Source organism: Panicum virgatum, chromosome 8K, assembly GCF_016808335.1.
Source record: "Panicum virgatum strain AP13 chromosome 8K, P.virgatum_v5, whole genome shotgun sequence".
Classification (NCBI taxonomy): Eukaryota; Viridiplantae; Streptophyta; class Magnoliopsida; order Poales; family Poaceae; genus Panicum; species Panicum virgatum.
The window spans coordinates 2,662,365-2,689,069 of NC_053143.1; the positions used below are offsets into that span (position 1 = coordinate 2,662,365).

The 26,705-nt window shown below is 56.3% G+C and overlaps 4 protein-coding genes across 4 annotated transcripts; 1 reads left to right on the forward strand and 3 right to left on the reverse strand.

Moving 5' to 3' along the window:
- The first annotated feature begins 1,179 nt into the window (after positions 1–1,179).
- On the forward strand, positions 1,180–2,162 carry LOC120643516 (probable calcium-binding protein CML36). Its single transcript, XM_039919898.1, has one exon. It carries the CDS (start codon positions 1,446–1,448, stop codon positions 2,019–2,021), a length of 576 nt encoding a protein of 191 aa, XP_039775832.1. The 5' UTR covers positions 1,180–1,445; the 3' UTR covers positions 2,022–2,162.
- Positions 2,163–17,899: 15,737 nt separating this feature from the next.
- Positions 17,900–20,056, reverse strand: LOC120643517 (scarecrow-like protein 3). Its single transcript, XM_039919899.1, has one exon. It carries the CDS (start codon positions 19,589–19,591, stop codon positions 18,095–18,097), a length of 1,497 nt encoding a protein of 498 aa, XP_039775833.1. The 5' UTR covers positions 19,592–20,056; the 3' UTR covers positions 17,900–18,094.
- Positions 20,057–20,409: 353 nt separating this feature from the next.
- On the reverse strand, positions 20,410–22,946 carry LOC120643518 (scarecrow-like protein 3). The gene is made up of 2 exons (XM_039919900.1): positions 22,191–22,946; positions 20,410–21,648 (listed from the first exon to the last, which is right to left on the reverse strand). Exons 1-2 carry the CDS (start codon positions 22,566–22,568, stop codon positions 20,644–20,646), a joined length of 1,383 nt encoding a protein of 460 aa, XP_039775834.1. The 5' UTR covers positions 22,569–22,946; the 3' UTR covers positions 20,410–20,643.
- Positions 22,947–24,904: 1,958 nt separating this feature from the next.
- On the reverse strand, positions 24,905–26,131 carry LOC120646490 (scarecrow-like protein 3). The gene is made up of 3 exons (XM_039923049.1): positions 25,970–26,131; positions 25,209–25,766; positions 24,905–25,150 (listed from the first exon to the last, which is right to left on the reverse strand). Exons 1-3 carry the CDS (start codon positions 26,129–26,131, stop codon positions 24,905–24,907), a joined length of 966 nt encoding a protein of 321 aa, XP_039778983.1.
- Between the last annotated feature and the right edge of the window lie 574 nt (positions 26,132–26,705).

Sequence of the window (26,705 nt, forward strand, 5' to 3'; positions counted from 1 at the left end):
ACAATACGTCGTCGTCAACTTTACGAAACGCATGGAAGAGGAAGTTTCCTGGCAGCTTCGACCATCATCAACCAAATTCTTCACAGGTAGCCCGCATTTTCATGAGGTGTGCATAGTATGATATACTAGTACTACCGTACACGACACCGAAACTTAACCTGTTCATAGTGCTTGCCTGTTTGGTTTATCTTCTAGGATTTCTAGAAGAGAGTTTGACCGCCCATTAAACAAAAGTAGTTTACAAAACCAATTTTAAAACTTCTACGCTAGGAATTCTGACAAATCTAATAAGATCTTTGACTGCGTGAGTAGAAAATGATTACTGTAATATCACTGTAGCCAATCATCGGTTAATTAGTATAATTAGATTCGTCGCGTAAAGTTACACCTATCCCTGAAAAGATTTTGCAAATATACTTCATTTATCCTCCATACATCTTCTAGAAGTGAGTATTCTAGATATTCTAGAATGAATCCAAACAAAGCCCACAACAATATTATATTTTCCTACGGTTCAGGAAGTATATCTGCTGTGCTGCCGACCTGAAGACGTCCCTGTCACTCAACTGCAAATTCTAAGCTCTGCACCCGTGTTTCTTCCAAAAAAATAAGCTCTGCACCCGTGTCACGACTGACAGTTTGGATCGCGTAGTGGTCAACAAAGTTCAGTTTCGATATCTATCGGCTCACAGTAGTTGCATTGGCCATTGTTACCGTGAACGATATCACTGTCCGCCTACTATTTTAACTAGCGCAACTTGCTGTAAAGTGAAATCAAACTTTTTTTTTCTTGGTGCCTGTTTTCTAGGTTGGTGGCAACGGTGTGTCTGCTGTGGACGTATGCCTATCAAAATTTTTGCTGGTTGCCTTTTTTAAAAAAGAAAGAAAGAAAGAAGAATCAGTTTCCATGCATGTAGATATATCAGTTTATTTGTTGCCTTGTTCCATGTTTCGGCTTAGCCATTTGCGTAATTGCGCTTGGTGTCAGGTTGGTTTTCGACGATGGAGACGTCGAGATTTTCAGTTAAAACTGAAAACCCTCATGATGAGTTCACTTTCGTCTCATGCAAAAGCACCCATCGCATCCGCCGTACGTAGTATACTACCTTCCTAAACGAGCTAGAGAGAAACCTTCAATGCGAAGGCGAAAGAATCGCATCGCCATCGCGCACGCCGCATTGGTAGATGGTAGGTCCCGTGCGAACCGGCCGTTTTTTTCCCGCGCCGGGCGCGAACGAAGCTTCCTGGAAGCTCACTCGGTTGATCGTCTTCCTTGTCCCGCGTCCTCCTCCCTGCTATAAACGCGAGCATCGTCTTCTCCACCCCTCACCTTCCTGCCTCCTTCCTCCTACCTCGATCCCTCCTCCGATCCTCTCGTCAATTCCATCCCTCGGCTATCTACAAGCTAAGGTAACACGTACCATCGCGGTCGCGGCATCGCCGCCATGAAGCTTAGCGTGCCGTTCTTCGGCTCCTCCTCCGGCAAGAAGGTGACCAATAAGAGGACGCGATCAAAGGACGGCAAGAGCGGCTCCTTCGGCTCCACCACGTCGTCCTCGTCGGCGTCCGACGAGTGCGCGTCCGCCCTCACGACGCCGCGCACCGTCCTGCCGCTGCCGCCGGCGTCCGCGTCCGCGTCGGGGGCCGAGAGAAGACACCCGGCGGCGCCCCTGACGAGGGAGAACCTGGAGACCGCCCTGCGGCGGGTGGTCTCGAGCGAGGAGGAGCTGGCCGAGATGCTCGCCGAGGCGGCGGGGTCCGGGGTCCTGCTGGAGGAGATCGCGGCCGAGGCCCAGGCGGCGGCAGCGGACGAGGGCGAGCTCAGGGACACGTTCGCGGTGTTCGACGCCGACGGGGACGGCAGGATCTCGGCCGAGGAGCTCCTCGCCGTGCTCGCCTCGCTCGGGGACGACCGGTGCTCCGTCGAGGACTGCCGCCGCATGATCGGCGGCGTCGACGTCGACGGCGACGGCTTCGTCTGCTTCAATGAGTTCGCGCGCATGATGACGCAAGGGGTTTGATATGTCGGGGGCGCGCCTACTAGCTTTTTGCAGCTGTGTTCTTTGATGCCGTCGTCGATGGCCCTGTTTGGTTACCCGTGCCAGGGAGTCCTGTAAATTTTGAGCATTAATTACGGTATTAAATAAAGTTATTTTACAAAACTAACTCCAAAATTCTAGGCTAGGAATACTGAATAATCTAACGAGACCTTTGACCGCGTGATTAGAGAATAGTTACTGTAGTATCACTGTAACTAATTATTGATTAATTACCGTCATTAGATTCGTCGCGAAAAATTATACCCATCCCTGAAAAAGTTTTGCAAATAGACTTAATTTAGAACTCCGTCGCGAAAAATTATACTTATCCCTGAAAAAGTTTTGCAAATAGACTTCATTTAGCACTCCATGCATGCGAGATTCTTTTCTCGGCTTGTGTGCACTAGGAATTAAGTGTGAACCAAACAAGACCGATGTCAATAGTAGTTGTGCAAGGCAAATCCAAACAAGAGTTAAGCTTTGTTCTTTTAGTCCAGTGAAGATCACGAATTGAATGAACTCTCCAGTCATATAAATATAGCTCCAAATGAAATATACTTCATTAGTTTCTTTGGCTAGACGAATGGAGTGTTTTCATGGAGCTTAATTTTATGCTTATTCATCAAGGATCTAATAATTGTTTAAATGTCAAGTTGACTATCATAAATAGAAGTTCTATTTTAGTATCCTGAACTTTAAATTGGAAATTTGGGACATTTGTACTATGGTATGTTTGGTTCATCATTACTCCAACTTTTGTTGCATTGTACTGGGCAGTTAAGGCTATCTAGCTTAGGTCCCACATTTTAGAAGTACTAGCTACTTCTGGGTACTTTTTGCCTTCACCATCGTAGAATTTTATCAGATGGACGACTCTTATTTTTTCAATCATTGTAAAATTTCTGTAAATACGGTTGTCGGTACCCTGTAACAGGGATACCCACTCTTACTGCAGCAAGGCAGGACCCGCGTAGTTATCCGAAGCTGCGCGGGAAAGACGGAGTAGCCAGGCCCCACAGGCCAGGCTTTTCCCTCACCAGGCCAGGCTTTTCCCTCACCAGGCCAACGGCCCCGGACCGTTCCCCGCCTGAGGATGGGTCCGGTGACGCCACGTGTCTCTAAGGAAGGGAAGCTCCGGGCTGACCGCCGAGGCCTCGGACCCCCAGAGGGGTCCGGGACCTCCTGCGCCCGTCCGGACTCCCCTCACCGTGTAGGGGTCCGGAGCCGCCACGTGTCCCGGAGACGCGGGATCGTGCGCGAGTCTTCCGCAGGAAGACTCGCTCACCTGCCGCATTTAATGTGGTGGACAAGGCGTGCTCTGCCGCCGCGGTACGCAAGACAGCCTTGTCAGGCCTCGCTGAGCACCGCGTATTACCAAGGAGCACAGTGCAGCCGCCTGTGCCGCACCCGCGCAGAGCCCGCCTGCAGCATTAAATGGATATGACAGCACGGCACTTTTCCATCATGCCGCCTACGCCGCAAGCTACACCACCCGCTTAAGCAGTGTGGCGAGCGGTGCCGCTAGCTACGACAGGCCCGACCTGACAAGACAACGCCAGGACATGATGGACGAAGGGCTCTGGGAGCAGGCGAGGGAATCCAAGAGAGAGATCTCCTTTGCCTGCGACGCCATAATGTATGAACAAGTACGTTATTTTATACTGCATCGTTGGACCCACCTGTCGGGGATCCAACAGCTGTGTACGCACCCCCTTGAGATATAAAAGGGAGGCGCTCGCTGTGCACAGGACAATCCAGACTGACTCAAGCTCTCGCAACCTTCTCACTCTCGTGGGAAGGCAATACAACACACAGTGGACGTAGAGTATTACGCTCCGGCGGCCCGAACCACTCTAAATCCTGCTGTGTTCCTCGTGTTCTTGAGTGAGACCGATCTAAGACTAGCTACCCCCTGAGTATACACCCTCTGGGCTAGGGCGGGTGCCTTCCGCCACCCGGCTGTGGTTTGCAGCACCACGACATTTGGCGCGCCAGGTAGGGGGGCAGCTGGTCGCAGTTCATCTTTTCTTCGTCCCCATGGTTCGCGTGGACGACGTGGAGATGACAGAGGGTGTGGCATCCTCCACGCCACATGCCTCTCGCGTTCCTGCTCCAGGGGCAACTGTGCCTGTGGAGCAGCCACCACTGGCGGCGGCGCGCGCCGCTCGCCGGCAAGAGTCAGGGCACCCATCAAGGGCCCCCTCACAGGCTGCGAGCGGCGGAGCGCTGGCAGCGGCTAGGGAGTTGCTTCGCAACCCCCCGGCTGAGGCAGCCTCGCCAGACGCCCTGAAGCAGTGGCGGGACGACGTCGACCGTCTCCTCCACCTGGCTCAGGCCTCCCCCAGTTCTGCAAAGACTGGGCAACGACCTCCGCCTGGCAACGTGGTGGTACCTTACCACCAGCGTCAGGGTGGTGCGTCGGCATCTGTGCGCTCCCCTACCGTGAGGGGTGCACGAACAGAAGACTTGCGGGCGGAGCTCAACCGCCGGCGCGCGGGGGAGGATGCCCGCATCGCTGTCGAGAGGGCGCGAGAGCGCCGTCTCAACATTGAGGGACGCAACCTCAATGTTGATCTGGACGCGGCGGCACCCAGGCCTCCGGTGAACGCCCGGATTCAATCAGGCGCACCGGTGGCCGGGGTGGGCTGTGCTGCACTTGCGGAGCACCTCCGCGCCGTGGCGTGGCCACCCAAGTTCCGCCCCCACCTGCCAGAAAAGTACGACGGTACTACTAACCCGTCAGAATTCCTGCAGGTGTATGTTACCGCCATCACAGCGGCTGGTGGTAACGGCGCCGTAATGGCAAGCTACTTTCATGTAGCCTTGTCTGGGCCAGCCCGGACCTGGCTCATGAATCTCACACCTGGGACGATCCAGTCCTGGGAAGAGCTCTGTGCGAGGTTCACAGCGAACTTCGCCAGCGCCTACCAGCAGCATGGTGTGGAGGCACACCTTCACGCCGTGAGGCAAAAACCCGGGGAAACGCTTCGGGCCTTCATCTCGCGCTTCACCAAGGTACGGGGGACCATTCCTCGTATCTCAGATGCATCTATTATTACTGCTTTCCGCCAGGGGGTACGTGATGAGAAGATGCCAGAGAAGCTGGCGACGCACGAGGTGGAAAGCGTCACTACGCTTTTCTCCCTGGCAGACAAGTGTGCCAGGGCCGCTGAGGGCCGTGCATGGCACTCAGCCCCCCAAGACGGAGACACCAAGGATGGTGGCTCCAGTGCTACCACTCCGGGCGGTGGCAAGAAGAAGAAGAAGAAGAAGAAGAACCGGGGTCGCGGGGAGCCGTATTCTGGCGGACCAGTCGTTGCAGCAGCAGCGCCAGCAGCGGCGCCAGCTGCGGCGGCAGCGGCTGGAGGCCAGAATGCACACGGCAAACGCCCTCGCCCGCAAGGTGGAAGCGGAGGTTCATGCCCAGTGCATCCCACCGCTCGCCACAGCGCCGCTGACTGCCGCGAGATCCAAAAGCTCGCGAAGCGGGTCAGTGGGCGGCGTGAGCAGTCCTCTAAGGATGGCTCATCCCCTCCTCGCCAGCGGGCCGGCAAGGAGAAGGCCTCTGACAGCGGGGCCGCAGCCGGGGAGAAGGAGCTGGGGTACCAATCCCCCGCTCGAGAGCTGAAGGGCGTCTATCACGACGACGACTCCGGTTCCGACAACGGCGACCGCCGCAAGAAGCTGTACGTAATGTATGGCGGGAGCTGGGAGCTCGTCTCCCGGCGGGACGTGAAGACCCTTCGTCGGGAGGTCCTTTCGGTGAAGCCGGGGGTCCCGAGGGCGGCGCCGCACCAGAGGTGGATGAACACCACCATCTCTTTCGGGCCATCCGACTGCCCGGAGAATATGGCCGGAGCTGGTGTGCTACCTTTAGTCACCGCTCCTGTCATATCCAACGTGAGGCTCTACCACGTGCTGATTGACGGTGGGGCTGGCCTCAACGTCATCAGTTATGCAGCGTTTAAGCAGCTGCAGATCCCAGAGTCCAAGCTGACTCCCTCTCGCCCATTCTCCGGAGTGGGCCCACACCCGGTGTTCCCTCTGGGGAGCATCACATTGCCGGTCACGTTCAGGACCGAGGAGAACTTCCGCACAGAGAGCGTCATGTTCGATGTTGCGGAGGTGAACCTCCCGTTCAACGCCATCATTGGCCGACCGGCACTCTACCGCTTCATGGCCATTGCCCACTATGGGTATTTGGTCTTGAAGATGCCTTCCCCTGCCGGAGTCCTCACCGTGCAGGGTGACCGCACCGCTGCCGTCGCTGCAGTTGAGAGACTGCATACTCTGGCGGCAGAGGCTGCACGCTCCGAGGAGGATCCGTCCACCTCGCAACCCAGGGCGCCTGCAAAGGCTCCCAAGGTCCAACCATCTGATCCGGGCCAAGTTCCCGTGAAGACGGTACAAATTGGAGCAGACTCCACCAGGACCACCCGCATCGCGGGGAACCTGGAGGAGAAATAGGAAGACGCGCTCATCGCTTTCCTCCGGGCAAATGTCGACGTGTTCGCCTGGGAACCGTCACAGATGCCCGGGATCCCCAGGGAAGTGATCGAGCACAATTTGAGGATCTACCCCGACGCCACGCCGGTGCGCCAGAAGCCTCGAAAGCAGTCCGTGGAGCGGCAGAACTTCATCCGCGAAGAAGTCCGTAAGCTCCTACACGCCGGCTTCGTCGAGGAGGTCCACCACCCCGAGTGGTTGGCCAATCCGGTCGTCGTCCCAAAGGCCAACGGGAAGCTTCGGATGTGCATCGACTACACCAGCCTCAACAAGGCATGTCCAAGAGACCCTTATCCTCTTCCGCGTATCGATCAGATCGTGGACTCCACCTCCGGGTGTGACCTTTTGTCTTTCCTAGATGCATACTCTGGTTTCCACCAGATTCAGATGTCTAGAGAGGATAGGAAGCATACTGCCTTTGTAACAGTAGATGGGCTTTATTGCTACATTGTCATGCCGTATGGTCTAAGGAATGCCTTACCCACGTTTGTACGAGCTATGAACAAAACCTTCTGTAATCTAATTAGAGATATTGTTGAGGTTTATGTCGATGACATTGTGGTCAAGACTAAGGTAGGGTCAACACTAGTGGAGGACCTGTCCCTCGTCTTCGACCGTCTTCGCTCCACGCGCACGAAGCTGAACCCAGAGAAGTGCATCTTCGGCGTCTCAGCAGGGAAGCTGCTAGGTTTCCTGGTCTCGCATCGAGGCATCGAGGCAAACCCAGCCAAGATCAAGGCAATCGAAGCAATGAGGCCTCCTGGCCGTATCAAGGACGTCCAGAAGCTTACTGGATCTCTCGCTGCTCTTAGCCGCTTCATATCGAGGCTGGCCGAGAGGGCCCTTCCCTTCTTCAAGCTATTGAGGAGGTCCGTTCCATTTTCTTGGACCGAAGAGGCTGAACAGGCCTTCCAGGAGCTGAAGCAGCACCTCACCTCGCTGCCAGTATTGGTGGCTCCAGAACCCGGTGAGCCGTTGTTTCTGTATCTTGCTGCATCTGCGGAGGTGGTCAGCATGGTGCTGGTCGCCGAAAGGATGGAGCAAACTCGCCAGGGGAGCTCCAAGGTCCTGTTGGCCAAGGATGGTGAGCCGGACCCCGGACACAGGGGCCCGTCAGCCTCACCCCAGCTTGAAGGTCCGGATCCTGCACAGGCAGGTCCGGGGGAGCCTCATCCTAGTGGGAACCCAGAACCACTGGGGGCCCAAGGGACAGATGTGGTGGACAAGGGCGAGCCGGACCCGGGAACTAGGGTCCGGACCGTCCAGAAGCCAGTCTACTACGTCAGTGAAGTCCTCCACGAGGCAAAGGCCAGGTATCTTGAGACGCATAAGCTTATCTATGCAATACTTATTGCGTCCAGGAAACTGCGCCACTACTTTCAAGCACACCGAGTTATTGTAGTGACCTCTTACCCATTAAGAGCGATCCTACACAACTCCAACGCCACAGGCAATATCGCCAAGTGGGCAGCAGAGCTGGCAGAGTTCCAACTGGATTTCCAGCCACGCCATGCGGTCAAGAGCCAGATCCTGGCTGATTTCATAGCGGAGTGGACTCCTTCCCCAAGCAACCCTGGGGGTCCGGTCATAAATGCTGGACCCCCGGAGCCGGAAATCAGGACACCAGTCTTCACCGAGCCTCACTGGACACTCTTCTTTGATGGGTCCGCCCGCGAGAAGTGGGCCGGGGCTGGTGTGGTCCTCATCGACCCAAACGGAGATCAGCTGAAGTACATGGTGCACCTTGAGTTCAAGGCCACCAACAACATGGCGGAATACGAAGCTCTGATCTTCGGCCTGACGCAAGCCCTCTCATTGGGGGTCCGGCAGCTTCTGGTGAAGGGGGACACCCAGCTAATCATCAAGCAGGTCCGAGGGGATTGCAACTGCAACAATCCCCAGCTCGCGGCATACCTCATACACGTGAGGAAGCTCGAGAAGGACTTCGACGCCTTGGAACTGCAACACGTTCCCCGCGAGCACAACTCAGCAGCAGATGATCTCTCTGCGAGAGCATCTACCTGGGCATCTGTGCCCGAGGGTGTCTTTGAAAGACGGCTGCTGAAACCTACCGCCCAGCCTGCCGAGCCGGGTGAGGGGGATCAAGCTGGCACCTCGAAGCTAGCGGTCCCGGCAGCATTCCACCTATGGTGCCCGACCAGGGCTGTGTGTTCTATTGAGGAACCTGGTGACCTTACAGAGCCACCCCCACCTGCTCTGGGAGCTCCCGATGCATGGATCTCCGAGATCCGGGACTACCTGAAGGATAACATCCTCCCTGATGACGATGTGTCTGCTGAGCGCGTAGTCCGATTGGCTAAACGTTACGCGGTGGTAGAAGGGGACCTCTACCGCCGTGGCGCCAACGGTGTCCTCATGCGATGCATTTCCCAGGGAGAGGGCCGCGAGTTGCTCGCGGAGATCCATGGAGGCGAGTGCGGAAGTCATTCCTCCTCTCGCACGCTTGTTGGCAAGGCCTTTCGGCATGGTTTCTACTGGCCAACAGCACTCCAGGATGCGGCTGAGCTGGTAAGGTCCTGCAAAGCATGCCAGTTCCATGCAAAACAAATACACACCCCAGCTCAAGCTCTGCAGATGATTCCACCCTCATGGCCATTCGCTGTGTGGGGTGTGGATATCCTGGGGCCTTTCCCCCGGGCTGTCGGCGGATACCGGTTCCTCTATGTCGCCATCGACAAGTTCACCAAGTGGCCGGAAGTTACTCCTGTGGTGAATATTACTAAGAAATCAGTAGTCGCATTCCTCAGGTCCATTGTGTGCAGATTTGGCGTCCCAAACCGCATCATCGCGGACAACGGGACCCAATTCAAAAGCAGACTCTTCCAAGAGTACTGTGAGGACATCGGCATCCAGCTATGCTTTGCGTCCGTAGCACATCCCCGCAGCAATGGACAGGTTGAGAGAGCGAATGCAGAGATCCTCAGGGGACTCAAGACCCGCACCTACAACTGCTTGAAGAAGCATGGTGCCAAATGGGTTGACGAGCTTCCGTGTGTACTATGGGGCAACCGGACCACACCCAGCCGAGCCACCGGGGAGACTCCGTTCTTCCTGGTCTACGGGGCTGAAGCATGCCTTCCCCCAGAAATTCACCTGGGCTCACCACGGGTCTAGGCTTTTGACGAATCCATGCAGGAATAGCTGTGGTGCTACGACGTGGACTTCGTTGACGAGCAGCAATCCGAAATGCACGCTACAACCAGGCGCTCCGGCGCTATCATCAACGGTTCGTGCACAGTAGGGAGCTCCGGGCTGGCGACCTCGTCCTCAGACGGATCCTGAACCGAGCGGGGCTCCACAAACTCTCCCCCAGCTGGGAGGGGCCCTTAAAGGTTACAGAGGTATGCCGGCCCGGATGCGTTCGCCTCGCCACAGAAGACGGAGTGCCGCTGCCCAACCCATGGAACATAGAGCATCTGCGTAAGTTTTACACCTAGGCAGAGCAGGGAAATAACTTTTCCTTTGTAATAAGATAGAGTTAGCGTGCGGTCCAGAGCGGTTGGGGGCTACCCTCGTAAACCCGACCTCTGGCATCCATCGCACTAGCGGCTAACGCGCGGCTCAGAGCGGTAGAGGTCCGACCTCGTAAACCCGGCCTCTGGCATCCATCGCGCAAGCCATGTACATCGAGATTGCAAAGGAAAGATTTTCTCCTAGTTCTGTCTTTGTGTCAAGGTTAAATTACGCATTTCGATTCTCGGAATTTTCGCTTTTTCTAACCCCCGCGGGACCTCTACTCTTGTTGCTGCAACTAAGATCTGCATTGAGCTGCTGGACTGCCGTACAGATCCGGACCCTCTTGCTGCTGGAGAGGGGTCCGGACCCCTAGGGACCTACTCTGGGGAGCGGATACTTTTTTCCTAGGGAGGTTTGGAGCCCAGTGTAGCCGCTTAGCTGGTTCCGTACCCAAAAGCCTGCACACTCCACCACCCTGTAACGAGTGCCCTAGTACCTGGAGCTGGGTAATTGGGGGCCCGGACCTCGCCCCAGCTCAAGAGCTGGCTTCCTAAGTCCAACACGGCATGTTCAGCACTATATCTCAAAGGATCGAGCATAGCAAAGTGACCTCACCCACTGCTGCAAAGGGTCTGGGACGATGAAGCCAGGTCCGGAAAGATCGTGCTGTTTCCTGGAATGGTCCGGAGCCCTGCGTAGCGCCTTAGCCTGGTTCCGACCCTAAGCCTACGCACTCCCCCACTCTGTAACAAGCACAGAGCTACCTGGGCCTGCGCATCTAGAGTCCTGGACCTGGTACCAGCCTGGGATTGGTCAGGAGTGAGCCCCGCGGGTCTGCTACTAAGCTATAACTTTGAAGTGGTACACAGGTTAAAACCTGGCTAGTGGTAGTCAGTCTCAAACCATTGAGCCTACCTACCAGGGGGTCCGAGTATCTGCTTCAAAGCTTTCCTGCAGGATAAGAGCCAGTCTCGATGGTAGACAGACTCATAGCAACTGAGTCTCTCTCCCAGGGGGCCCAGGGCATCCGCCTTGTCCCAGACATCATGGATGAATTCTGCATGCGTCAAATAGCTAAGTTGCAGTATCGTTGCTGCTATATAAGCAAACTTGATTCTTCTATCTGTACTCCTGTATACTACACAGGGAACAAGGCGCTTGATCATCTTGCAGGCTATGCAGCCCTATGCCAAGGAGGTCCGGAGTATCTTCTACGGCTCAGATGGCAGATAGGTCGAAGCAACTGAACCTATCTGCCAGGGGGCCAGGGCACCGGGGTGCTGCATATTGCAAGTCAACAACTGACAAACAGCTAAGTTGAAGTTTTTTCTGCTTCAAAAATTTCAGCTAGTACAAAGTTTGTTACATAATGCAAAAGGAAAAAGATACAATGCCCAGCTCAAGGGTCTGCAGGCTCTCGCTTGAAGTAGGCGGCGATGAAGTCAACGACCTCCTGCACGCTGTCCCGAGCGGCGGCCTCCGTCTCCGCTACAGGGCCATCGACCATGGGCGCCAGAGAGATGGTCGGATCGTGGCTCCGGAGGCAGGTCAGGATGTGCTCCGCCACCAGCCGGATCAGCTCGCGGCCCTCGGTTTCAAGCTGTCCGGCAAGGACTGGCCCCAGGCGCTGGAGCCTATCCGAAGCAGAACTCAGCACCGGGAGGGCGTCAGCTATTGAAGCTGGCGGCTCCGCCACCTGGATCGGGCTCAGACCAAGCGGCACCAGCGCCAGGCTCGCTTCGGTTGCCCAGTCAGCGATCCGCTGGGCCTCAACGCGCTGGTCTTCCTGGTGCTTCCAGACCGCCTCCCGGACTGCCTCTTGCACCCGGGTGTCCAGAGCCGCCTTGGCCACCTCCACCTCGCGGGACCTCTCCTCGAGCTCGCGGGACCTCTCCTCGAGTTCGCGGGACCGCTCCTCCAGCTTGGTCTCTCTCTGCTCCGCAGATACCTTCCGCTTCTTGAGCGAGTCTCGCTGGCGCCCAAGCTCCTTAACTATGCCGGTGGCGTGAGCCTCCCGCTTGGCGAGGGACTTCCGGCCCTCCTCCAAATCCGCCTCGTCGGCAGTCAGCTGGCGGGCTCTCTCCTGCAGTTGCTCACGCCATCCCTGCAGAGTCGCAGAGAAGACGTCGAGCTCCTGCCTCCGGACCTCGAGGTCCTCGCTGCGAGTCTCCAGCTCTGACTGCTGGGCTGCGAGGTGGGCCTCGAGGTCGGACCGTTGAGCAGCAAAGCCAACAACCTCCAGGGTGAAGTCCCGCTCCCGCTGCGCCAAGGATTTCTCTCGGTTTGACACCGCGAACTCTCGATCAAACACCTTCCTAAGGTTGGCTCGGTAGGCCTCTTGGTCCGCCTTGAGCTTTGACCGAGTTTCCGCGGCATGGGAGGCTTCAGCCTTGGTGTGCGCCTCCAGACGGGTGTGCCAATCGGAGAGGCGCTGACGCTCGCTCTCCAGAGCAGACCACTCCCGCCGGAAGGCCACCTCGGCAGAGGAGGTTGCCTCCTCGATCGAACGCCGAACTCGCAACAGCACCTGAGGAAGCGGAGTCGCATCCTCCTCCGGAAGTTGAATCTGCAGGAGCCGCCTGCCAAAAACCACCTCCAACTCCTCCTCTGCGGCAGGACCGGAGCTGGAGGTAGGGGCTTCTGCCGCGGCACTTGTCTCCGGCGCCTCTGCTGCCACCGAGTCGGGCGCGGCCGGGCTCAGCTCCGGCGCCTCCGCTGTCGCCGAGTCGGGCGCCGCCGGACCCAGCTCCGGCGCCCCCGCTGCCGCCGAGTCGGGCGCGGCCGGGCTCAGCTCCGGCGCCTCCACTGTCGCCGAGTCGGGCGCCGCCGGGCCCAGCTCCGGCGCCCCCGCTGCCGTCGAGTCGGGCGCGGCCGGGCCCAGCTCCGGCGCCCCCGCTGCCGCTGAGTCGGGCGTGGCCGAACCCAACTCCGGCGCCCCCGCTGCCGCCGTGGCGGCCGCGGCCGCGTCGGGTGCGGCTGCGCCTTGCACCGGCACCTCCACCACCGTGTCGGGTGCGGCTCCGCCCAGCACTCGCGCCTCCGCCGCTGCGGCGTCGGGGGCCGTGGCGCCCAGAGCCGGCTTTTCAGCCACCACGGCATCGGGCGCGGCTGCACCCAGTACCGCCGTTTCCTCCACCGTTGTGTCGGGTGCGGCTGCGTTCAGTATCAGCGCCTCCACCGTCGCCGCGTCGGGCGCGGCTGCACCCAGCACCGCCGCCGCCGCCGCACTGAGCACTGCGGAGTCTAAAAATGGCACGCTAGTCAGCTCCATGCCAGGCACCATGGGGTTGGCACAGGACGCCGTACCTGAGGGCCCCGCACCTGCTGCCGCCGTCGCTGTCGACGCCAGGGCCGCCGCCGCCTGGGCACCTGCCAATGTGCCAGCGACGGTAGAGGAACCGCTGGGGCGGGAAGCCCTGGTTGCAAAGCAGAAAAGCCATCAGAAAAGAAAAAAACAGAGCACCGGCACAAAGGAGGAGAGTAGAATGACACTAACCCGGAAGTACCGGGGACCCAGCGTCCCCAGAGCCCGGGCCTCTTCTCCTGCGGCTGCTCCTGATGCTGCTGCTGCCCCTGCAGCTGCGATGCAGGCGCAACCCGGGCTTGCTCCCGCTGCTGCTGTCCCTGTGGCTGTGGCATGGGCGCAACCCGAGGTCGCACTAGTTGCTGCTGTTGCCGCCCGCGTGCCTGCTGCCGCTGCACTTGCGGCTGCTCTTGCTGCTGCTGCTCTTGCTGCCGGCGGGAACAATTCCTTGGCGGCGATGGTGGTGGTCCAGTCGCGCCAGAGGACCCGTGGGGGCCGGCAGCCCGGGAGCTACCCTGGCCTGCGCCCTCAGAAGACCTCTGGCGCTTCGCGGCGGGCTCCGAGACTAGGGTCCCGTCGCCACGGAGTAGCCTCCGCCGGCCTGCGTCTCCCGATGACGCACCGGAGCTGCTCTGTGCCCGGCTGGAGCCGGCCGCGACCGCACTGCTAGCCGCGGCCTGCTTCCCCTTTGTGGTGGCACCGGACCCCGCAGCGCTCAGCGTAGCCTGATCCCCGGACGTGCCAGGGATCCGGAGCCCACGGTTCGGGTCACCTCCGGTCTGTCGTGGGGCCAGTCCCCCGTCGTCCAGGGTCGGCAGGGTAGCCAGCACCGCCACCCTCGCCGGGTCCTCGCAGAGGGGGACTATGCTCTGCGGAAGGATCAGGTTCTCCGGGATGAAGGTGTCTCCCGTCACGTTCCGCACCAGGACCTCCAAGGCCTCCTGGGTCAGGTCGCTTCCTTCCCCGCGGTGGGTCCTGCTGCAATCGTTGAGGCCGGTGAAGCTCCACGCCGGACGCGGCCGCTGCTTCAGGGGGGCGATCCGGCGCTTCACGAAGTCGCCGAGCACGTGCCATGAGGTGAGGCCGCTCTCCGCCAGCGACCTGATCTTGTCCAGCACGGAGTCGAACTCCAGCTGCAGCGACGGCTTGGCCCTCCAGGATGCTTTGTCGGAGGCGGGCCCCGCGGTCGGCAGGGCAAGGCGCTCGTTGGCTTCGGTGGTGGCGATCACCCAATCCCTGCGCCACTCCTCCCACCTTCCGCCAGCAAGGCCGGGAATGTAAGGAGTCGGCAGGTCGCTCCTTATCTGGAAGTAGTACCCTCCCACTTCGTCCCTGCTCCTTCCGGACCTCACCAGAATGAAGAAGTAGCGGAAGAGGATGACGCAGGGACGCACTCCCACGAACATCTCGCATAAATGCACGAGGATGGACGCCAGGAGGAGGGAGTGGGGCGTCAGATGCTGAAGCTGGAGGCCGAAGTCTTCCAGCAGCAGCAGTAAGAATGAAGAAATTGGCAGTCCCACGCCGGCGGAGACGTGCGAGGTGAATAGCACGAACTCCCCGGCGCGGAGGTTGCTAAGGGGAACCGAGCCTGCTCGCACCCCCCAGCCGGTCTCCTGAGCACTCCACCCAAGCAGGTGGCGCACTGTGTTCAGCTCTCCCTCGGTCTGGAAGCGACGGGGATGAACAAGGGATGCCATCTCTTGGTGGAGTGAGAAGGGTGCCTGTGTAGGGGGGAGAGAAGGCAAAAGGGCGCAAAGGCTGGAGGAAGAAGACGAATGCGGGAAAGCAACCGCGGAATGTGGTGCGCCCCGTTATAAAGCCTGACTCAACCGGCGCGCCCCGGAACCGTCGCCGAAACTCAAGCGACGCCCGCGCCTAGAGTTAACCGCCCAGTCCATGACGTAGGGGCCCAGGCCCACCTGTCAGGGAGAGCGGGTAATCAACGGAGGTGTGAAAAGGCGGGATCTGAACCGTCGCCCGCGCGTGTGGAGCAAGGCGGAAGCTGAGCTGACGTGCACACATTAATCGCAGGCGTGGCCGAGCTTTTCGGGAGCTGCGCCGGTGGTAAATGATCCGTTTACTCCGGCCGCAACAATGCCGAACGTCGCGCGTGTGACTAGGTGAACCACTGATCGTGGGGCCCAAAGTCAGTAAGCCGTTGCGATGTGATGAGGCAGCAACCAACCCGACGGGTAGTCAAAGCCGGTCAAGACCCCTGCAGAAAGGAACTTCGAGCTATATAGAGCCAAATCGCAGAAGTGGCCCCACCTGTGGGTTCGTACCTCCCCCAAGGTGGGCCCGGGGGCCACTGTCGGTACCCTGTAACAGGGATACCCACTCTTACTGCAGCAAGGCAGGACCCGCGTAGTTATCCGAAGCTGCGCGGGAAAGACGGAGTAGCCAGGCCCCACAGGCCAGGCTTTTCCCTCACCAGGCCAGGCTTTTCCCTCACCAGGCCAACGGCCCCGGACCGTTCCCCGCCTGAGGATGGGTCCGGTGACGCCACGTGTCTCTAAGGAAGGGAAGCTCCGGGCTGACCGCCGAGGCCTCAGACCCCCAGAGGGGTCCGGGACCTCCTGCGCCCGTCCGGACTCCCCTCACCGTGTAGGGGTCCGGAGCCGCCACGTGTCCCGGAGACGCGGGATCGTGCGCGAGTCTTCCGCAGGAAGACTCGCTCACCTGCCGCATTTAATGTGGTGGACAAGGCGTGCTCTGCCGCCGCGGTACGCAAGACAGCCTTGTCAGGCCTCGCTGAGCACCGCGTATTACCAAGGAGCACAGTGCAGCCGCCTGTGCCGCACCCGCGCAGAGCCCGCCTGCAGCATTAAATGGATATGACAGCACGGCACTTTTCCATCATGCCGCCTACGCCGCAAGCTACACCACCCGCTTAAGCAGTGTGGCGAGCGGTGCCGCTAGCTACGACAGGCCCGACCTGACAAGACAACGCCAGGACATGATGGACGAAGGGCTCTGGGAGCAGGCGAGGGAATCCAAGAGAGAGATCTCCTTTGCCTGCGACGCCATAATGTATGAACAAGTACGTTATTTTATACTGCATCGTTGGACCCACCTATCGGGGATCCAACAGCTGTGTACGCACCCCCTTGAGATATAAAAGGGAGGCGTTCGCTGTGCACAGGACAATCCAGACTGACTCAAGCTCTCGCAACCTTCTCACTCTCGTGGGAAGGCAATATAACACACAGTGGACGTAGGGTATTACGCTCCGGCGGCCCGAACCACTCTAAATCCTGCTGTGTTCCTCGTGTTCTTGAGTGAGACCGATCTAAGACTAGCTACCCCCTGAGTATACACCCTCTGGGCTAGGGCGGGTGCCTTCCGCCACCCGGCTGTGGTTTGCAGCACCACGACAACGGTATATGACAACGCTAGTATGGGATTCACTATTTTTCATTTATAAAAAAAGTACCTATCTTTCTAAATTGAGGAACTCCGATGAAAAATTTGTGAAACTCTGACAACCAAGTTTTTTTTTTGGCAAAACCAAATTTGCTTATTACCTGCATGTGTAGAGAAATTTAATCATGATAAGTTTACAGCACATGCCTCCATCCATTGGCCAATGTTAGAAGTTACACGTGTAACTGATAGTCAAATCATCACATAAGGTCCAACAATTATTTTTATTGCCAGGATAATTTTTTTTGCTCAAACAAAAAAATTATTCCAGCAATAAAACATAAGTGAATTGGTTTGTTGGACCAATTTTAGACCTAAAATACGGAATTCTTGAGAGGTGGGCTGAGGTCCACTTATTGAGAGGTGGGCTGAGGTCCACTTATTAGGATTACGCAGCCGTGTGTCCCCCGAGCAGCACGCCGTCGATCGTCGTGTTCGCAGAGGACGACACGGCTGCATAATTATAGTGGCCGGGCCAGCATGTTTGCTCCGCGTACGCTTTTTTTTTATGCAAACCTTGACACTACATAGGAGAAATCCAATACGAAACATTTTTCTACCTGCGGTTTTTTTAGACTAATTTTAAGTTGACGTAGAAATTTTGTGATAATCTTGGTGTACTCATATATATATACGTGATGCATTGTCCGTTGTTACCAACAAATTAGCGGCTTACTGTTTTTTTATAAAAAAATAGCAGCTTATTTTTCAGACCTACTACTAGCATTTCGGGTCTAAAAATATGAGCCATCAGTACAAGAAAATCGTCGAGGTGTGAAACTAAAGGGCGGCCAAATTTGTGGTAATGACTGGTACGCCGATGACCTGCAATCAGCTAATATAATGACTGGTACGAGCAGTTCGGAAACTGCAAGTCTCTGTCTCTCTGCAGCACCATATGCAGTGCAAGGAAAGTGCCGCGACTTGGAGACAAAGTTTCAGTGTCCACACCAGCAACTTCACCGAATGGCCGGGAGATCATGTCACTTTCTTTGCGTTGCATCAAGCTGCAGGAGGCACGGCTTTGCATTCACCATCAGACAATGTACACATGCACGTGCCATTATCTTTTGGATGATGTATGATTGTATCGCTATGTTCCTGGATGATCGATTTCTTTCCACAACGAGAATCTTCAAATCAGCAGTTCACAAGCCCAATTTTCTCTCGAGACCAAACACACCAACCAAGCAACAGTCAATTAATTCCATCACACCGTAATCAGAGTCCAGAACGCACGCAAATACGGCACGAGGGATGCTCTACACACGTGCAATATAATCACGCATGCTGCTGCAGCTGCAGCAGCGAAGCCGCCACCATGGCGTCACCACGGCATGGCCTACGAGCCGCCGAGCCTATGGCGGCCGGCGGCGGGCCTCCAGGCGGAGACGGAGTAGAGCGGCCTGCGGTGCCAGCAGAAGAAGAAGGCCTGGCCGCGGGCGTCGTGGACCACCTCGTATGACCCGCCCCACCCGAGGCTCTGCAGCAGCTTCCTCGCCTCCATCATGCCGGCGAAGCTCATCCCCACCCGCTCCATCCCGGCGGCCTCCATCCGCCGCGCCCACTGCGCCAGCCGCTCGTGCCGCTCCTTCCGCTCCGCGCCCTCCCGCGCCACCACCCCGCGGACCTCCTCCCCCAGCACCAGCCGCTCCACCCGCGCCCGCTCCGCCGCCCACCGCTGCCGCTGCGCCGCCGCCGCGCGCTCCAGGCAGTCGAACAGCGACGCGTAGTAGTTGAGCGCCTCCTCGAACCGTTCCAGGAATGCCGCCGCGTTGTGGTTCGCCTCGGGCTCCGCCACCACCATGATCTTCGGCGACAGCGCCCGCACCGCCTGCAGGAACCTCCCCAGCTTCGCCGCCGCCGCCGGGGACGACTGCGGCGACAGCGACGAGACCACGGACGGCGAGTCGGGGCTCAGCTGCAGCCGCGTGTTCAGCTCCCGCTCCAGCAGCTCGCCGAAGCTGCTCGGGCTGGACCGCGCCATGATCTGCACCGGGGTCAGGCAGCTGCTGCCCGGGACGTGCAGCCTACTCCTGCCCGCCGCGTCGTCGGCCGCCAGGAGCCGGTGCAGCTGCGACACCACGCTGATGGCGAGCACCTCGCCGGACCTGACGCGGAGGAGCTGTCGGAGCGCGTCCGGGTCCAGGTCCTCGAGCCTCGCCTCCACGGCGCTGAACTGGAACGGGATGTCGAGCGCCTCGGCGTCCCTGGCGAGTGCGCCGGCCATGTTGGCCAGGAACTCCTTGCCGTCGTGCACGGCGGTGATCCGCAGCTGCGGCGGGCCCCCGCGGCGGGCGCGGAGGGCGTGGAAGAGCGCGACCCACTGCACCGGGTTGGAGGCCGGCCCGGAGAGGTCGACGACGTGCACGAACTTCTCCCCCTCCATGGCCTCCAGGATGGCGTGGTTGGTGGTCAGGTACGCCAGCTTCATGAACGGGACCATGTCGAACAGGTGGCGCCGCGCCGCCGGGACCAGGTGCGCCTCGCCGGAGTTGGCCGTGGACAGCAGCGCGCGCGAGAGGCCCGGCACGAGGCTGAGCAGCTTCCGCGCCAGCGCGTCCGCGAAGACGGCGGCGAGGCGCTGCAGCGTGTGGGGCGCGTCCAGGGAGGCCAGCTGCGTGATCTGCTCCAGGGAGTGGTTGGCGCGGTCCAAGGCGCCGGCGGCCACCTCGGCGGCGCACTGGTACAGCAGGCCGATCAGCCGCACGCCCTGCTGGTCATGGCTCAGCTCCTGCACCCAGGAGCCGTACCCGTGCGGCGACGGCGACGGCGAGTACAGGGACGACGCCGGCGACGATGTCGCCGACGACACCATGTCCTCCGGGAATATGTCCATGTTCAGACTTAATTCAGAGCAAAATCCTCACTGAACTGTCTCCCAGTATTGGACGCAGCTATGGCTGATGGATTTCAGTACTGGATATAGCGGTAATGGAGGCGATCGACGACGACTCCATTGTTGGATCTTGTTGTGTTCTTGGCGTGGCGACAAATGTTGCAAGCCTGCAAGGTCTCTAGTTCATACGTTCCTAGGTGCCTGTTGTTAACATTGTCATGGGATGCCAAAAGGGACAAGGCAGAAATGGATGCATATGCGGCAAGGGCTAAGTGATGTCGTCTGCATCTCGGTGGAATAACTAAGCAGATTGGAATCATTCTCTTGGAACATATCAACAGCATTTTGGATCAGGAGCTACCAGACAATTTTGTGATCAATTCCTCTGGTCCAGGTTATTGAAAGTGTGTGCAGAAAACAAGATTGCATAGAGATACAAAAGGTTGACAGAAAACTCAAGCTATATATTTGTTTTCCATGACCAACCAGTGAGGTTCAAATGGTTCTAACATGGCTCCAAAATTTGCATTCATGTGCAAACCTCATTTTCCCAGAGGACAAGAAGTACACACTTTAGTTTTGTCAGATTTACAAATGGTAGGTGATTGCAAGGTGGGATCTTCTTGGAGTACTCAATGGAATTTGACCGTGATGCCCTTGTTTTCGACCTAGGATGCTAATTCTTTCTGTTCTGTAGAAAGTTTTTGTATGGGAAGACAGAGAAGGATCAGGGTGTTCTTGTTTGCTAGGAGAAATCTGAGCCACGTAAGGATGACATCTTAATATGCAATTACAGGAACTTATCAGCATAATGTCAATGGCATATAATTTGGCAACATTCAAAACAAATGTTACTCATTATTTTATGTTCAGCTCGAGAGCCAATTTTCAGTGAAAACATTACAATCCTTTCATCTATACATGCATAATCATGCTTCACACCAAATGCTGTCTGCTACTCTAAAAAAAAAAGGAGGAACTGCCAGAGCTATCCTGCGCATCACCAGCAAGAAAAGAAAAGAAATTGCGATGAACGGAGACACCTAATTTTCTCACCCTATTATTTGGCGCTGTGGCTGCACTAACATATGCTCTCTGCTCCCAGAAGTTGAGCCTTTATGTGGCCTCCATGCCGATATAGAGTAGAGATGCCTGGAACCCCAGCACAGCAGAAGGCAATCATTTTCTACCTTGCTCTGGCAACCATTCAATCCGAAGCTCATGAGCTTCTGATTACCCTCCCAAATGGCACGGAAGCTGAGTGGCACATGGTCAAACCCAGATCTATCCATGTGCATTGCCCACTGGCTCAGCCTTTCGTGTCGCTCATGCCGATATACTCCTTCACACAAAAGTATGTTCTTGATCTCTTCCCCCAGGATCATTCTTTCTACTCGTGACCGCTCATCGGCCCTCCGCGGGTTGGCTGCAACCACTGCATGGAAGCTGTCAAAAAGGGCAGCATAATAGTTAAGTGCCTCCGCAAACCGGTCACAGAACAACAAGGCATTGTGGTTTGCATCTTGCTCCATCACCAACATGATGTTTGGTTTGAGCGCACGGACGGCACTGAGGAAGGTAGCCAGCAACTTTGGCATCTTACATTGAGGGGATGGTGTTTGTGGATAGTTCAGTGTGGAAGCTGGGCTGTACACTGAGCTGGCCATCTGGTTAAGTTGCGCAATGTTTGCCATTTTCTGGAGCTGACCAATACCAGAACAGCTCACTTTGTCATCAACCACGAGTAGGCGATGCATCTGTAGAGAGCAGCTGATGGCAATTGCCTCACCGTATTTTATATCTAGGGTATTGCGAAGATTACTCAAGTCCAAGGTCTCTAGTCTGCCAATCACAGAACTAAACTGGAATGGAATTTTGAGCTTGTCAGCTTCGTTAGATAGCAGAATCCGCATGTTGGCCAGGTAATCATTGTCATCATGAACAACGGTGAGGCGTACTTCAGGTGGCCCACCTTGTCGCCCATGGAAGTCATGAAGGAGCTTGAGCCACTGCCATGGGTGGGCGGTTGAGCAGGATAGGTCGATAATGCGGACAACCTGCAGTTACTATTGGCATCAGAAGGTCACAAGCATGCATATATCTAGATATAACTTTGTTATCATTAACTGCTAGCCTGGGCAACAATTATACTTTACATGCCTGCCTTAGAGGTTCGAACCTCCTGGTGTTTCAAACTTATTTTATCTAAAATTAAAGATTACTGGAAATCTGGTATCTAGATGGGCTTTGACTTTGATAATGTCTCAAAACTGCATTAAAGAATTTATACTGCGCTCAACCTGAAATTTGGCTTGCCAGTAACCTAAGCTGCAATTGGGACTCGAATAAATTTACAACGCAATTAAGTATTGCTAAAAAAACTGTAAATGTTTTGATATCGTACCAACATCGTCAGAAAGCAAGTAAGCAGCAATGTTGACACGAAATCAGAACACTAACCAATTTCCTTTCGGCCTTTTACGAAAGGAAAATTATACATGAAAAGAAAGTCTGGAAAACCTAAATGTCTTGAGCACAAAGTAGATACGGAAGCCACTGCAATGGAAATAGCATGAAAACTTGTATATTATATTGTGACCTTTTCAACCTCCATTGATTCAAGGATGGCCCGGTTAATGGTGACAAAGCCAGAACTGATGTAGGGGCTGAGGTTGGCGAGGTTGCAGCGAGCAGTCTGAAGGACTGACTGCTCGAAGTAGTCGGATGGATGAATGAGGGCATCAGCAAAGCCCTGGATAGGGCAGAGAAGACGTCGGGCTAGGCTATCAGCAATGATCAGGGACAGACGCTGCAGTGGCCCATCGACTATGGAGGTGAGCTTTTTTATCTGACTAAGACCAATGTCAGTCTTCTCAAAGGATCCCTCGGTTACATGAGCAGCACACGCATACAGGACTGGACCAAGCTGCGCCAAGTGATCCATCGTGCCCTGATCCTGCATAAGTGGCCTGTACATCACTCTTGGTATGTTCAAGTAGTAATTTGGTCCCTGTGGTCTTAGCTTGAGCAACTTTTCTATTTGTTGCTACTGACAGATTTATAGTGTCCATAGCATGAATTATCTGATAAGGGGATTTTGTTCTATATGGACAACACTAGGACATTTGGAAGCATTCATGGTAAACACAAAGTTTGACATGTTGAGTGGTCCGCATTGAAAACGAATACTATGGGAATGTTCAGTTTGTTCCCTTTGGATTTGCCCCCTTGGTTTTTCCATATCCACCAGGCACCAGGTAGCAACCAACAAACTTTACGCACAACCTAGTCATTCTTTTTTTTTTGAACGAATACAACCTAGTTATTCTATTCTTGAAGAGCATGCTGTGAAACTTCCTCAAAACATACCTTATTCATGATGTTCAGAAATCACCTGCATCACGGATTGTCATCATCTTTTGAAAAATGCCCTCACCAACAATCTGAGTCAGCAAAGCAACTAATCGTCCTTGGAGGCATGTATGACAGGCCGGCCACCCAAACATCCTGTTGTTAGGACCAGGAAAATTGGCAAGGAAGACACTGATCTGAAACATGGGCAAACATGGCTGGATGCAGTATCTTTTCTCTTGATAAAAAATATATATGCACTAGTCATTGGAATTTAGCCAAGTGGCTAGCATAATTAAGACAAGCAACCGTTAACATACTGCTATGGTGGGGCTTGGAAATTTTCAGAGGCTAATTAGATACAGGATCGTCGGTCCTGATTCATGAATAGCAAAATGGAGGCATGAACTGCCGAGAATGTGATAGATGATAGAGCACACCATTGGATCAGAAGCTGGGTGAAGAAGCTGAAACTAGTGTGGTAATCCACAGCAGCTTCGCATCATTTCAAGTTTCAACTTACAAGCAACCTTAAGCGAAGCCATCAATGAGGGGGGGAAAGGATTATTTACCACAACCAACCATGACCTGTGTCCGAGGAGAGCCGGGAGGCGGCCGCGCATGCGCTGGGGTGCAGTTGCTGCCGGGGCGACGGCCACGCGAGGGGGATCGAGGCCGCTGAGGGCTCGGGCACCTGGCCCCTCGGTCTGTATTAGCATTGGCTCCCCGGCGGAGACTACCTCGGTCGCCGGCGCGCCGCCGCCCGCCGCGACGCGTAGCTGCGACCGCACTCAGACGACGAAAGGCTCTGGTGGGCTGAACCGAAGATGTGTTTGGGCCACGGCCCATGACGAGCTAGAAGACGACGAGCAGGCCGTGGCCCATAAAGTGATTGATGGATCAACAGTCCAAGTGGCTGAGTGAGATTCAAACTCCCAAGCATAGTGTTCTTCATCATCAGCTCAAAGACAGATGCGCAGAAAAAAAAATCACATTGGTTCGTCCGGTGCAAGATGCCAATGCCATCCAGCATAAATCATGCTCCTGCAAAGCTACAACCAGTGAATCCATTACTCACTCGCTAACTCGATCTATGTTGCAAATTGCATCGAGTATATTAGCTCATTCAGTTAACTGTAACACGGTGTCAACTCTCCCTCAGTCTTCCTCGACTGAACCGCCATCATCAGCACATCAACTTCTCAGAGGGTGTGTTTAAATCCGTAAAATGGTGGTAAAAACGGCTACATCGGATACTGTAGCACACTGTAGTACTTTTCGTTTGTTTGTGGTAATTGTTGTCCTACCATGACCTAACTAGGCTAAAAAGATTCGTCTCATCGTGTACATCAAAACTATACAATTAGTTTTTTATTTACCTACATTTAATGCTACATACATGAGGTAAGAGATTTGATGTGATAGGTGAATAGTGAAGTTTGGAGATAGAAATTTTGGAACTAAACACAGCCAAAGCAATGATCAGGAGGGCTGTGTTCACTTCCCTCCAATTCCTCCAAATTTTTCATCACATTAAAATCACATCGAAATATTAAATATAGCAAATGACCTATGCATGGAGTACTAAATATAGGTAAATAAAAAAACTAATTGCATAGTTTTGATGTACGTTGCGAGACGAATATTTTGAGCCTAGTTAGCCTACAATAGGACAATATTTACCACAAACAAACGAAAAATACTATAGTATACTACAGTATCTGATGTAATTTTTTTTTACCAGCTTTTCGCGGATAAACACAGCCGAGGAGGAGCGGACGGTGACAGATGACAACCGCTACCGACTCCATAAGCCGAGCCTGTGTCCGGGCGCCATGCCGAGACCGAGTAGAGAGGCCACGACCTCCAGCACAGGAGCAGGCACCCCCGTGCTCTCTGCTCTCGCACCCCCCACGCCGCACCTCCCCAGCGCGTCCACCCCCTGCCTCAGCGCGGCGTCGCTCAGCGCCACGCCGCGGAACCCGGCGGCCTCCATGCGCCGAGCCCACTGCTGCAGCCGGTCGAGCCCTCCCGCAGGAGCACGTCCCGGACCTCCTCGCCCAGCACCGCGCGCTCCACCTCCGCCCGCTCCGCGGCGGGCCGCCGGCGCGCCGCCGCCGCCGCGTCCAGGCTGTCGTAGGCCGCCGCGTAGTAGCGCAGCGCCTCGGCGAACCGCTTCCGGAAGGAGGCGCCGTTGTGGCCGGCCTCCTGCTCCGCGAGGGCCACGATCTCGGGCGCCGCCGCGCGCCGCGGACAGGAACCCCGCCAGCGCCGCCGGCATCATCTGGAACGGAGGGGTGGTTAGCGGCGGCGACACGAAGCCCAGCGGCGTGGCGGGGCTGCGGTAGGGGTCGCCGTCGTCGTCCTCGCACGCGGCGCCGCAGATGGTCGCCGGGCACGAGCCGGACGCCGCCATCTGCTGCAGCCGCGCGATGCTCGCCGCCATCTGGTTCGAATGGTGCCCGACGCTGCTGAGGCTACTACTACTCGCGGCGTCATCGGCGGCGGCGAGGAGGCGGTGCAGCCGCGTCGTGCAGACGATCGCGCGCGCCTCGCCGGACTTGAGGCCGAGGACGCCGTGCAGGTCGTTCAGATCCAGCGTCTCGATCTGGCCGGCGACGCAATGGACCTGGAACGGCACGTCGAGTTCGTCAGCTTCGTCGGCCAGCGACTCGGATACCTTGGCGAGGAACTCCCCGTCGTCGTGGACGATGGTGAGGCGCAGGTGCGGCGCGCCCTCCGGCTGGCTGTGGAAGTCGCGCAAGAGTTGGACCCACTGGCATGGCTGCGCGGCGGGCCCGGCGAAGTCGATGACGTGGACGTTCTGCTCATGGTCAAGGTTAAACATTTTTGTTAGTGTTACACAAGTAGCACAATTTTTTACCGTAAATCTTTTTTTACTGCAAATCTGATGGCATCACTGCTTCAAATTGCCAGTAATTCCTATTTTTCTAGGATTTAGGACAAAGTTATTTTTTCTTAGCTCTGTTTCAGTGAGCTACTAGCTAGCACACAAGGCAGCAGAACCTTTTCGTTCTCCATGGCCTCGAGGATGAATCGGTTGGCGACGGCGACGGCGGCCTTGGGGAAGGGGCTGAGCTCGAAGAAGCTGCGGCGTGCGGCCCTGACGCAGCGGCGGTCGAGGTGGTCGGAGGGGTCGATGAGCGCGGCGGCGACGACGGGGACCATGGGGCGGATGAGGCGGCGCGCCAGGCAGTCGGCCACGGGGCGCGGCCAGGCGCGGCAGCGAGCCGTCGCGCGCGGCGGCGGCGAGGCCCGTGGCCCGCGGCAGGCAGCGATTTTTTTAATATTTAAAAAAAATAAAATTTCAAAAATATATATCCGTTTTGAAATATTTCAAAAATACTCCCGGTTGCCCCCCATAGGGCGACAGGCTTTAAGTGTAATTTTTTTTTCAAATTCGCAATGAGGTCTCTGGGAAAAAAAAAACCCGTCGCCCCCCAACGGGCGACAGGGCCTGTCGCCCGTGGGCCGGGCGACCGCCGCTGGGCCCAGCCCACGGGCGCGGTAGCGCGTCAGGGGGGCCTGTCGCCCCCCCCCCCCCCCCCCCCCCCCCCCCGCGCGGGCGACCAGGTAGTCCCCCTATAAAAGGTCCAGCCATCCCCTTCCCTCCTCATTTGAGCCCGAAAATTCCACCAAAAATCCAGAAAAAAAGAGAGGAGTGAGGAGAAGGAAATAAATGAGCCCGAAAATTCCACCAAAAATTCAGAAAAAAAGAGAGGAGTGAGGAGAAGAAAAACGG